General features: G+C 38.4%; 1 protein-coding gene across 1 annotated transcript in view; it reads left to right on the forward strand.

Annotated features, from left to right (window-relative positions):
- The first annotated feature begins 1,335 nt into the window (after nt 1-1,335).
- Nucleotides 1,336-14,237, forward strand: part of FILIP1 (filamin A interacting protein 1) — a 91,449-nt gene continuing 78,547 nt past the window's right edge. Inside the window, exon 1 of the mRNA XM_047103200.1 lies at nt 1,336-1,611. Coding sequence (XP_046959156.1) covers nt 1,336-1,611 — 276 coding nt within the window. The remainder of the gene's footprint in view (nt 1,612-14,237) is intronic.

Below are 14,237 nucleotides of genomic sequence, written 5' to 3' on the forward strand. Positions count from 1 at the left end.
TGCTCTTATTCTTATTACTATAAATGGCACAAAAAAGAACAAAACAAAACAAACCCCTGATTTTGAAAAAGAGGTTATGGAAAAACAAAATTCCATATCACTAAAAACAACACCACCCTCTTCCCTTTGAATTTCCCTTTTCCTCTCTCCATTTTAAGTTCCCTCCACCCCATGTGGATTTTTCTGTACATTGTGACATCCAGCTGGTTCCTGGCAGGGTTTGATGTTTGAATTTTCTGATAGACTTAATTTAGAATCACTTTTTATTTTATTTTATTTTCCCCTCAAACCACAATCTATCTATCTATCTATCTATCTATCTATCTATTTACTTATATATTTTTAATATATAAATCCAAGTTAGTTAACATATGGTATAATAACATCTGTTGTTGCCTGTGCTGTTAATTTTAGCCATAGAATCACTTTTTTAAAAATTCATGTTTTATTTTATAACACCTTTTGATTCAAAGAACTATTGCAAACATAATACTGAGGGTTCCAATATATCCCATACCCAGTTTTCTCTGTAGTAAACATCTTACACTACTATGGTACATTTATTATAATTTATGAACCAATATTGATACATTATTATTTTTTTGATACGTTATTATTGACTAAAGCCCATGCTTTATTCATTTTCCTCAGTTTTTCTTGATAATGTCTTTTTTCTGTTCCAGAGTCCCACCTAGGGTGCCATATTGCATTTAGCCGTCATGTGTCCTTAGGTTTCTGTTGGCTGTGACAGTTTTTCAGATTTTCTGTGTGTGTGTATTTTTTTAAAATAGGCTCCATACCCTATGTGGGGCTCGACTCACGACCCTATCAAGAGTTGCATGCTCTACCAACTGAGACAGCCAGGTACCCCAGACTTGCTGTGTTTTTGATGACCTTGATCGTTTTAAAGATTACTGCTCAGCAGTTTTGTAGAATGTCTTTCAATTGGGGTCTGCCTGATGTTTTTCTCATTGACTTGGGTAATGTTTCTGGGGAGGAAGACCACAATGGTAAATTACCATTTTTATCCATCATATCAAAGATATATACTATCAATATGACTTAGCACTCTTGATGTTGACCTTAACTGCTTGGCTTGAGATGTTTGTCAGGTTAGAATCACATTTTCACTTTTTCCTGAAGACTATCAAAGCCTTTTCCTGATGATTTTAATGACATTCATTAAAGCTATAAGGAAGCTAACTGGGACTGATCTTTTGGTTTTTACTTATTAGTGATGTTATGAAGCTGCTAAAATTTTCTAAGTAGTTAGACAAAAATAATTTTCACTGGTAGTAAAAACATCTTCTCTTTTTTCATGTGCTGTAGGTGGGAATGAGATCCCGAAACCAGGGTGGTGAAAGTTCATCCAATGGGCATCTCTCCTGCCCCAAGTCCTCTATCATCAGCAATGCTGATGATAAAAGTTTCTCAGAAGATGCAAAAAAGAAGAATAAATCAAACAGAAAGGAGGATGATGTCATGGCCTCAGGAACTGTCAAACGACACCTAAAACCATCTGGAGAAAGCGAGCGAAAGAATAAGAAATCCTTGGAGTTATCCAAAGAAGACCTTATACAGCTACTCAGTATAATGGAAGGAGAGTTGCAGGTAGAGTCAAATTTTCTCAACTATGTGTCTCTAGTTCCTAAGCTATAAAAGTGAGAGACTATGAATCCATCTCCCTCACTGGACTGTGAACTTCCTAGGGAAAGGGGCTATGTTTTTCTTATTAATTTCAAAATCCCTGCCACAAGTTTGTACCAAATAAATATTTGTGGAATGAATGAATGAATGAATGAATGAATCAATGAATAGATGTTGATTCCAACTTCCAGCTTCTCTAGCAGCAGACAATTTCTTCATAATATGATGAACACAGGATCCTGTCCTTAGTAACCAGTGAGGTTATCTAATTTAGCCATTGACTGTGGTTGAAAACTATAGAAAAGTCATGATTATTAGAGGGCGGAGTTTAGATCAATGATTACTTTTGCTTTTTTCTAAAAGGCAGATTAAAGGGAGATAAAGAGATACAGGCAAAGAGAGAAGGAGAAAGAGAGTGAAAGAAAAAGCTTTGTTTAAACCAGCCTTACTCTTTTTTATTTTTTCGTAACTTTCAGGTTTAATTTGCTACACCATCACAGGAGATGAGATGCACACAAATGAGCAGAGCGTGGTATTGTGAACATGTAATATTTTCACAAAACACTTTAAAGTCTATTATCTCATTTGATTTCAACAAAAATGTGGATATTATTATCTATATTTTATGAGGAGGAAGTTGAGGCCCAGAAGGGTTAATGGTTTGTCCAGATCTCATCTTAGTCCTCCTGATTCTGGTCCAGTGCTCTTTCCACTGCCATCCTCACCACGCTTCTGTAGCTGCCATAAACCAGGTCCCCCTTAAATGTATGCTTTTAGGGATCCAAGAGAGAGTTGGGATTCTTTTGAGTTTCTGAGCTCTGGACAGTTGTGTTTCTGAAAATGGGGGGAAAAACTTTTTTTTTTTTTGGAGGAGAAAATGACTTAAGAGTGAAGTTGCTGTTTTCCTTTTTGTTTTTTTTTTAGACTCTTAGCCTGTATGAGCCTTGAGGGGAATGCTAACAATTGCATGAGAAGAAACCTTTGTTTGGTGCTATTTGCATCAGGGATATTATTTGCAACTTACCCTAAACTAGGGTGGGCTAGCCTATCTGTTCCTGTTCTCATCTGTGTGTGCACACAGATAAGGAAACCCCTGGGGAAAAGAGAAATAGAAAACATACAAAACTCAAATTTTAAACAAAGAAACAAACACAATTGAACTTATCATTTATGGGCTGAGAAAAATCACATTTACATTTCACCGGGAAAGATGAGATTTTCCAGAATACCACCATTACTAGAAATAGCTTCACCACTCCCAGAAAGATGATTGTTTTGTCTATTAACATTTATTGTGTAAGGAGGCAGAATATTTTAGTCTAACTTTTTTTTTTTTTTTTTTTTAATTTTTTTTTTTTTTTCAACGTTTATTCATTTTTGGGACAGAGAGAGACAGAGCATGAACGGGGGAGGGGCGGAGAGAGAGGGAGACACAGAATCGGAAGCAGGCTCCAGGCTCCGAGCCATCAGCCCAGAGCCCGACGCGGGGCTCGAACTCACGGACCGCGAGATCGTGACCTGGCTGAAGTCGGACGCCTAACCGACTGCGCCACCCAGGCGCCCCTAGTCTAACTTTTTAAGCTGCCCTCAATCGACAGATATTGACCTGAGTGAAAGGTACAATAGTTGTCTTGGAAATTTTCACAATGCAATGTCATCAGCTCCCTTCTCACCAAGCATGGTGACTTGTTTGAAGCCTGTGGCTCTTCCAGATTCTAATTTCTATAGAAGGCTGTTATAGTGGACTCTGGAAGGTATTTAAGATTCCTGTGGCTTTTATACTCATGGTGTTGCCAGATATGGTTTCAGAGCCTAAGCATGCAAAATATAAGCCCACATACCCAGAACATTAAGGAAATTAGCCAGAAGGTGCCAAAGAAATGCATTTCGCTCTCCATTTAACTTTATAAATACTGGATACTTTACCTTACATAATAGATATATTCCTGAACAGCAAGAAATAAGTAAAAAGTGTAAGATATATGTGGAGGAGGCAGTGAAAGAAAAGAGAAATGAAGGACCTGGTATTTTAAGAAATTTCATGGTGAATTCATTTGCAAAGCAAATAATCTATCCCCCTATATATTTCTATGCACACACATATATATGTAAGTGTATGTACTTGTAAATGCAGATTTTGAAATATTAGGTTTGTTTAAAATGAGAGTGTTCCTGTATTTAGAGCTGTAGATCTATGTTCTTGTAGCAGAAACCTGTCCTTTATTAGCATTGTCATGTGAGAGGGCGTGTGTGCTGTAGCTAAGAGTGGAAGGCAGTTGGCATTAGCAAATATGAGCGGGCTGGTGCAAATGTGGCAGCTGTGTGCCAGGTTTGCCAGACTAGAGATAAGAAAAAAATCTATGTAAAGTTCTGGTGCTGTGAATAGAGGCAGGGATATGCCTTGAGAGGTAAGTTACCTTCAGCTCAGGCCTCTATGCCATTCAGCTGAACATTTAGCGAGTTGTCTTCCAGACCTTCGAAAGGCCACCCGTTACTCACCCTTTATGGAATGGCTGGAGCTACTGTTCCAAGATTATATAAGATATTGGGGCCAATAGGCACCTTTGAGGAGTCTATTCACCTCATTTATATTAAGTATGTGAAACTGATACTCTGACAAATTATGTGACTTTCTCAAAGTTGCATAGCAATTTAGTTAACATTTGCTTATTTCCAAATTCCTTGTCTCTCAGTTCAATCTTCCTCTCATTATATTATTTACACTTGGGGATGTTCAAGGGTAAGATACAAGACCTTTATATTTATTCTTCATCTTGAGAATTTCTTTCAAGTAGTCTTCCAGTGTGAACTCCAGGGCCCAAACCATTTTTTATGTAAGAGAAATTGAGGCGGTTTCTTTCACATCCAGGTGGTAGAGTATGATCTGAGCCTTGAAGTTTGGTGTGATCTGGATCTTGAGAAAAATGGCAAAGGGCAAGGGTGACACATGGCCATGGTCTGGGCCCTACACAACTTTGAGAGGCTTCATATTCACTAGGAGGGCTGTGCAGCAGCTTAGCCTTGGAGAGACTGGAACTATTTGTCAAAAGAAGTAGAGTGACACACAGAAAAAAGGGGCTTGTAACATTAGGGAGATAGACCAAGATCAAGTCTGCCTTTAGGAGAAGTACCTTGGAAGTGACTTGGGGACAAGGAGGAGATGGCAATTCACTCTTGTATTCATCTCTTGTATTATCTCCATCTTGATATCCAGGGTTTTGGACATTATAAACAATTAGGTGTGTTTTCTGGTACCAGTGGTCTGCCGTCTTTGGAATCTGTTGTGTGATCTATGGGAATTTGTTTAGCCAACATTAAAACAGCATGACCTTCATTGTTAGCATTGGCTCTTTGAAAAATTTGCAAGTTTGCTGTTTTCTTTGCCAGTTCAGGTATCCAGTAACTCTTGCAGTGCACTCTTGATGTGTATTAGAGATGGAGTTGCCCTTTTCAGGGATTTTGGCATTTTAAGGAGTCTTATCTAGAACTGGTGATGCCATGACCCATGTTTTGGAGAGGTACATCTTCCAGGCTTTTCAAGCCACACCTTAGCAGATGCAAGCCTGTCATTTCAGCACAATAGCTGGCCAATATTGCCTGCATAGAAGTAGCTGGGAATGGTTTCCATTATTATTCTTCTCTCACTGACTACTTCCAATAACAAGTACTTTCTAATAAATTGGAACATTTTTACTCTCTGGGTGAAAAACTGGTTACATATTTTCCAGACTAAACTGAAAATAATGAAATAGTATACCCAGGCTATCACTTGGGCACTATGATTAATTTCCCCTTGTATTTGTCCAAAAACAGCACTTTAAAGAAGCCAGTTGAATTGGCTGTACTAAAAACGACAAAAGTTCAAAGGAAATGCTACTCACATCAAAAAGCCATAACACAGAAAACTTTGGCAGAAGGTTATTCTTGTAAAATGATTCAAAAATAGGATACTAATTAAATCTTTTCTTGATGCAAAAAACATTTAGCTATTTTATATAGTAAATTTCCTTGATGTATCCACTTGAATACATTTTAGAAAAACAACCTCTGAAAAGTTTTCATCATTTTTCCCTTTGTTCTTATAGTTAGTTCTCTTTTACCTATGCAAAAGGAGGTTCGGAGAAATCTAGATAACACAACTAGATAATGCACCACCATTCCATTTGGCTTTGGTGTTTGCCAGGCTGAGTCAAGAGACAGAATCATCTGCACTTTGAAAAATCTACCTTTGTCCCATGTGACTGGCAGAAGAAGGTGTTATATTTCAAATATACTTACAAAATAGAGAATATGCCTGTGAATTACTAGAAGTTTTCTCTATTCTCTCCTTTTGGAGTTCCTAATCATTTTCTTTAATATTGTTGATTAGTTTTTCTTTACCTTTCTACCACCTACTGGAGATGAGCCCTGTACCTGTTCTTCTTTATTACTAAGAGAGTTCATTTATTCTTAGGGCATCAGTTCATTAATTCTAAATTGATTTTACAATATTTAAGAAATATTACTGTTCTAGAGATCTGAGTAATGCAAAGATGATGAATAATAATATGTGAAGCTAAAATATGATGAGCTCCTACTATGTGCCAAGCATGGTTTTAGGCACTGGGTACTATAGCCATCATGAAGAAAGAGCTCCTGACCTGGTAGTATAAATGAGAATATGTAGGAATGAACATTCTATAGGATAATTACAATGAAAATTATAGGAGTACAAAGGAGCTAAAGAAAATCTCAGGAGATGAATGAAAGCTTTGCTAAAGAATTGGACCATGAAGAATTGGTACTCTTGGACAGGTAGAGATGAGTAGGGACCAACATGAACAAATTCAAACACAGAATGGGCAGGAAAGTATGGGTTATGTTCATCAGTAAATTGTCTTCCTTCAGTGGAGAAGTGTTTGGTGGAGGTAAAATTACACCTGAATTTGTATACTACAAATAAGACATGTAAATAAAAACAATAGAAGGATGGGGCACCTGGGTGGCTCAGTCAGTTGAGCATCCAACTTCAGCTCAGGTAATGGTCTTGTGGTTCATGAGTTCAACCCTACATCTGGCTTGCTACTATCAACTTGGAGCCTGCTTTGGATCCTCTGTCCAACCCCCATCCCCTGCCTTTCCCCCATATGACCTCTCTCTCTCTCTCTCTCTCTCTCTCTCTTTCTCTCTCTCTCAAAAATAAATAAACATTAAAAAACCCAGTCAGAAGGAGTGAGGATCCCAGGAAAGTGGAGTGATGCGGAAGTCAAGGGAATCAAGATTAAAGAAGAGAGAGATTATGTCAGTCAAATCAGCAGAAAATTCAGTTGTATATGACTGAAGGGTGTTCTTTGGGTTCGTGGATCTGGAGATTATAGGGAGCATTTGCCAGAGCCGTTTTAGTGAGTTTAAATCTATTTTCAGTGGTTTGAGAAATGAAGGGAAGTTAAACAAATAGAATAACATGTTCTGTTGAAAATCTAAGAATTTAGAAAATCTTTTGTTTTTATTTTTGGTAACAGTTCATCAGAATTTTGTGGGGGTTTTTTTGGACATAGTCAAAAAAGTGAAATTCCCCCCCCCCTTTTTTTTGGCATACCTGTAAATTATTTATCTGACACAGAGTAAGCCCTTAGTGTATATTGTTGACCTCCTGCTTTGAAATCACTATGTTGCTTTTCTCTACTTTCGGCTTTAAGTGAAACATAAGGTTATTAAAAAGTACGGGAGGCTAGAACAGTATGAATGCCAAGTCTTATGGGGGAGTGTTGTAGAACCCCAAAGTTTTGGTAGTTGATCTTATTAGTGTTGACTTTGGGTCTCAGTTTACTGTCTGTATAAGACATATACTTCCTCCTTTCTGGAGTTGTTGTGATTACTATACTCAGTGAATATAGATGTTAATGAGTGGATAACTTTGGATAAGAAAGTAGAAGAAAGACAGGATAGTAGCTAGTGGGAAACTCAGATCAGTGGAGGGTTTCTAATGATGAAAGAGAGTATGTGTTAATGGGTTAAAGGATATTAAGACCAGAAAGGAGTGAGGTCAATGATATAGGAAAGAACAAGGATTTTTGATGAAGCAGAGTCTTGGAGGAAGCAGGAGGGAGGGAATAAAAGGTATGGTTTGGGTGTTGATCTTGGGTTTGCCTTTGAAAAAAAGGGACTACCTTTATCTTCTGTGACAGAGGGAGGAGAAAGAATGAATGGGGATGAAGATAATGTTTGTAGTGGAGGGGTGAGCAGTTGAGGGAGCTCTCCTGAAAGCCTCAACTTTCTCAGCAAAGAAAAGACAAAGTTATGTTCTGCTGAAAATGGGGAGAGCTGGGCCAAGTGGCGGTCTTAAGGATAATTACAGAAATGCCGAATCACTGCTAAGGGGAATGTTAGAGAAAGGTGATTGTGGACAGATAGGAGCATTGATAGGTGAAGTTTAGGATTTAGGCAGCAGAATCCATGTGTTTGCAGTGGCATTTTTTTTAATGTTTATTTTTGAGAGAGGGAGAGACACACACACAGAGAGAGAGAGAGAGAGAGAGAGAGGGAATGAGCAGGGGAGGAGCAAGGAGAGAGGGAGACAGAGAATCCAAAGCAGGCTCCACACCACCAGTGCAAAGCCTGACATGGGGCTCGAACCCATGAACCATGACATCATGACCTAAGCCGAAATCAGATGCTTAACCAACTGAACCACCCAGGCTCCCCCACTGGTTTGTTTAGAAGCTGGAGTGTAAAAGGAGAGATATATTTTATAGCACTGGATCTAGGGTTGCAGTCATCTGAGTAGGTATAGTGGAAAGACAAAGGTAGAAGAAAGTAATATGTGTTGGTGAGACGGTGTCCAGCAAGGAAGAGATAAGGGGAGGAACGAGCTTGGGAGGCCAAGCATGAGAGGGCTGGAAAGACTTGAAGTTGGGCCATTTGCACTTAAGTTTTCTGTGTTGTGCAGTGTTACCTAATGTATGGGCCTGGGAGTGGAAGTGTAGGCAATCAGAATTCATGAGACAAGGAATAATAGAGTTAGGACATTAGCTAAATCTCCCCCATGAATGTTGAAATCTCCAAGGCTGACAGTAGGATTTGGGATGAAGAACATGTCTGTATCACAATAAATACAGAGAGTTGGGGGCTGAGTGTCAGCACATAGCTGCTGCCAACCTACATTTTCTCAAGTGTTTCTCTGATCATGTCATTCTGTTGCTTAGGAATTTACAAGAGGTCTCTAGACTCTTTCAGATTTATGTCTGCATTGCTCAGACTGGCCTACAGAAGCTATTTACTAAGTGACTCCCCCTTAGCTATTGCCATTCATTTTTGATATTCCCTAACATGACCATTCCTATCCAATCAGGCAGTCTCTACATTCTTCCCCAACCTGACATATACACATGCACAGAGAATCTCAAACATTATCCCCATTCCAGTGTTTTTTTTTTTTCCCTTATGTTTCTTTATATTTCTCCTACCTTGAGAGTACTTACAAGACAAATATTGGGGGTCTTTAGGAAGATTCAGTATATGTATTTGTCCTTGTTCCATCCATACCTCCCTCATGTACTAGTCAGTATGTCTTTTCTCTTTTTTTTTTAATAAAGACTTTATTTTTTAAGAGCAGTTTTAGGATCACAGCAAAATTGAGAGGAAGGTACAGAGATTTCCTATATACCCTCTACCCCCATATGTGTACGGTCTCACCATTATCAACATCCCTCACCAGAGTGGTACGTTTGTTACAACTGATGAACCTACGTTGACATATCATTCTCACCCAAAATCCATAGTTTACATTAGGGTTCACTCTTGGTGTTGTGTGTTCTATGGGTTTGGACAAATGTGTGCTGACACGTACCCACTATTGTAGTATTATATAGATTATTTTCACTGCCCTAAAAATCCTCTGTGGTCTGCCTATTCATTCCTCCTCCAACCCCCCACCATATTTCTTTTAGGGACCGCCACAGGCTTATCTCCTTTGTCTTTTTCCTGTCCTGAAATCTCACGTTATTGTGGTATAAGCGTAAATCATAGCATCCCATAAATACACATTCCCTGAGTGTTTTATGTATTTACTTATCTCTATTGTCTGAAATAACTTGAGAGAAAGTGTTGTGTCTCTGCTTCTTTTGTATGCCTCATTATACCTAGAAAAGGGCTAGGCATATCATTGGTTAGTTTATTGGTAAGTGCTAATTAATCTTGGAATGTCTTAATACCTATACCTTAATACCTATGAGGCAGCCATAAGATTAATTTTTTTAATGTCTAAAAAAGACTTTGAACTATATAGAGAAAGTATAAGTATCACAGTATAAATAATGCTATTGAATTAAGAGGAATGGTCCCAAATATTTACAATTTAAATCCTACTACAATACTATGATTCTGCTTTTCTGTCATCTTTAACAAGAGATGTCATAACTCCATTGGGGATGGTGATAACCAGTTCAGATGGAATTACCTAGTGCCACCAAGCACAATAGGTTTATCCTACGGGGGTACCATTTATCACTTTTTTCTTTGGAGATGGCTTTTCTTTTCCTAAGTGAGCTCCATTTGTCACATGGTAAGGCCTTCTGTGGAATCTCTGTGCCTCTAAAGAATGAGGCTTTTAGTTACTCTGCATGGCTTTTTAAATTGATGACTCACCTGCACTTAATACACTCCATCTTTAGAATCTTAGGCTGAGGTCACCCTGAGCGAGGCTGCCCAGTGAAACCTCACACCACCAAAATGGTCAGCATGCTGAGAATGGTATGTCTTTGCTAAGTTTAGGAGGCAGCAAAGAAGACAGGTTGCTTTCTGATTAAAATCAAGACCAGATCTCATTCTTTGTTGAATATGATGCCTCAGAATCTCATGTGTCCAGTAGTATTGTCAGTATTTTGGCAGAGACCACTGGCGTCTGATTTTCATTGTTGAGGCAGAATATTTTTAGTTCTTCTAATAGAATCACAAAGTCGATTTCTCTATGGTGAGAATAGCGTACTCATTGACATTATGGGGGAAAACTTTGGTTTTACTGAGAAATGTATAAAAATATGTTAATATATAATAGAGAAAGTGTCCCATAAATAAATCTATTTACTATTTTATGAAACTCTAAACATGGGAAAATACTATAAAGGTACTATGTAAAAGATGGAAATTCCCCCCCTAAATGGCTCTAGTTTATATTTTTCTCAATGAAAATGACCTAAATATTCAATTTACTTATGTAAATATTTCCTAATTATTTGGGCATGTGGTCTTATTACATGGAGCCTTTTAAAAGTAAAATTAGAGTTTATACAGATAACCATTATGAGAAATATATGTTAAATGGAGTAGGATTTGAGGCATAATGAATTTGTGATTCTAGGACTTCTAGGAAAGTTGTCAGGTAGAATATTGCCAGGGATGAAGATCTTAACTCAGGGGGAGAGGTAAGATCTAGAGCTGTGGGTCTAAAGGAATTTTCTATGCAGAAGGAAATGTTCTGTATCTGTGTTTTCCTGTATAGTAGACACTAGCCACGTGTGGCTTGTAAGCACTTGAAATATGGCCACTTTGGCTGAGGAACTGAATTTTAAATTATATTTAATAATAATTTAAATTTAGATAGCCACATGTAGCTACCATATCAATAGCACGGATATGGAGGAACAGACATGGCACTCATCTGAGGAGACTAGGAATAGAGAATAAAAGAAAAAATTCAAGTCCAAACACAGAGAACACCTGGTGGTAAAGGTGGGGAAAGAGAAAAGAACTGGCCAAAGAGGAGTAGAGGACAAAGGGAAAGGGAAAGGAAGACAGATGAGAACCACAATGTACCATGGATGCAATGGAATAGAGAATCTCAATAAGAAGACATTTATAGTTCTCAGTGCTGCTGAAAAGCTTGAGGATGAAAACTGAGAATAGGCCATTTATTGAGTTGGCATTTGAAAGGTACAGTTTCAAAGGAATGGTGAGTGTTGATATCAGATTGCTGATGTCCAGAAGTGCTTGGGCAACTTTGCTCTTGAGACGTTTGTGGATACAGAATGATGGCAGGGCTGGATTTGAGGGAAGAGTAAGGGGTGGGGAAGGCTTTTGTTTAGTTGTGTTTTATTTTTGGAAGGAGACACTTAAACAGGTTTATCAATGTTAGATACACACTTCTTTCATAATTCCCGTCCTATCCTTGTTCCCTTTATCCCCCCACAGACACTTTGATCTTCGATTTTACTTAGGAAATTACGTCTTCTCAACATCTTTCTATCCCCAAAGTTTTTATCAAAGCCAATTCTGCTGACTTGACCCTACCCCCTTCCCAGACTAAGATGCATATGCTTTACCTTTCCTCCTCTCATCCCCAATCTCCTTCTCTCCTCTCCCTACAAGCTCTTCTATGGTCTTTATCACCAGCTTGTAGGAGGCCTGGAAACCTTCCACACAAAAAAATTGAGACTGATCAAAGCTCCTGGGGCTCTTTAGACAGGGAATTATTGTCAGCAAGGTCTCCGTCCCCCAGGGATCTGGACATGGCATATATAGGACCTCCTTTTAAAAATCTTCTGACTCCATACCTACTCCCCTTCTCTCCCTCTGCCCTATTCAGGTACTTATATTCTTACAGAGGTAAATTTATCATCATCATTTTCTATCTCGTTTGACTACTTGAAGCAAAACTCCTCAAAAAACTTGTCTATGTTTTTCTTTTTAAGAACTATTTACGTTACAAATTCCTAGAGGACAGACTTTATCTCTGAAACACTTGATAAGTGCTTTTTTGGAAATTATTTTGTAGTTCCAGTTGGTTAATAAAATGTTTTTTTTTTTTAATAAAACAAAAAAGTGGATTGCCACTTTGTTTCTAAAGGTACTGCACATTAAAAATGTAGATTGACCTTCAGGATAGTGACCAAGAGTGAGGCTGTTTCAAGGAAACATCAGGTGACAGTGAAAATTTTGACTTTATTTATTTATTTATTTTTTTTCAACGTTTATTTATTTTTGGGACAGAGAGAGACAGAGCATGAACGGGGGAGGGGCAGAGAGAGAGGGAGACACAGAATCGGAAACAGGCTCCAGGCTCTGAGCCATCAGCCCAGAGCCTGACGCGGGGCTCGAACTCACGGACCGCGAGATCGTGACCTGGCTGAAGTCGGACGCTTAACCGACTGCACCACCCAGGCGCCCCTATTTTCTACCTGCCATGGTATTTTACCCCCTGCATGACTTCATGTATTTTCTCATTGGAGGTGTTAAGCCAATATTAGTGGCAGAACTCTCTCTCAACCAGGGACCAGATTGTGCCCTACCCTGAAAACACTGTCATCATAATCTCTTTATTGTTGAGTGAAATGATAAGATAGATGTCTGGAGTTTCCTTTAAAATTTCCTCTAAAGTTTCCAGCCTCTCCTCCTCACAAAAAGTATGTGAGGAGGTATGTAGGTGGTTCATTATACTTGTTTGTTCACTTAGGTTTATGTTTAAAACTCTCCCATAATTCAAAGTTAAAAAAACAAATAAATGACAATGAAATCGCAAAGGAAAAATAATTACGTCTATATTGCCCATGTGTCCTTCCTGTGCTACCTACTATATACCAGCATCTTCATTATTTTATTTAATGATCACAATAGCCCTAAAAAGTTAGATGAGTGAATAGAAGCTTAGATGGTTTAAGTGAACTCCCTCAAGAATGCCCTAGTAAGATGTACTATACCTTGCTGACTCCAAAGCCTGTGCCTATCGTATGCCAGAAAAATAATATACTACTATTGTTTTTGTAATTCAAATGGAAGAGCAAACTTGCTGGAAAGAGAAACCTAATCTACAGATAAGAAGTGTCTATTATTTGCCAACAAACTTTTTCCATACAAAACAATAAATTTTGAAATATACAACTTGGGATAACTTTTTGGTCTCTAAATCACAAATTGATGGTTGGGTTCCTTTTAGTAGACTGCCTTATCTCTTTGCCTGCATCTTGCTTTCTTTTCATGCTTCTCAGTAGGATTATAACAAACTGAACCATAGAATCACTTGTAATGAATCCAGTTGTGACTAATGCAAATGCCATTGCTTAATGGGTGATTGAAAACATTGAAAAGCAAAGTAAAATCTTCACTTTAAGTTAGGTGTATTCTTCTGATTTACACTGTTAAACCACATAAAATATTTTTATAGTTGTTAAATGTTTTTAAAAAATGTTTTATTAAAAAAACGTTTTATTTATTTTTAAGAGAGAGAGAGAGAGAAACAGAACATGAGCAGGGGAGGGGCAGAGAGAGAGGGAGACACAGAATCTGAAGGAGGCTCCAGGCTCTGAGCTGTCAGTGCAGAACCCAACACAGAACTTGAACTCCCAAAAGGTGGGACTCGAACTCATGAACCATGAGACTGTGACCTCAGCTGAAGTCAGATGCTTAACCAACAGAGCCACACAGGTGCCCCTAGTTATTAAGTGTTTCTAAGAGTAGAGGTGCCTGGGTGGCTCAGTTGGTTGAGCAACCGACTCTTGATTTCAACCTAGGTCATGATCTCACAGTTTGTGGGAACAAGCCCCACATCAGGCTCTGCACTGATATCATGGAGGCTGTTTGGGGTTCTCTTTGTCCCTCTCACACTGCCCCTCCCCCAT

The sequence above is a fragment of the Lynx rufus genome, unplaced genomic scaffold (genome assembly GCF_022079265.1).
Source record: "Lynx rufus isolate CCGP_SWC_20201006 ecotype Redwood Valley unplaced genomic scaffold, mLynRuf1.p SCAF_6, whole genome shotgun sequence".
NCBI lineage: Eukaryota > Metazoa > Chordata > Mammalia > Carnivora > Felidae > Lynx > Lynx rufus.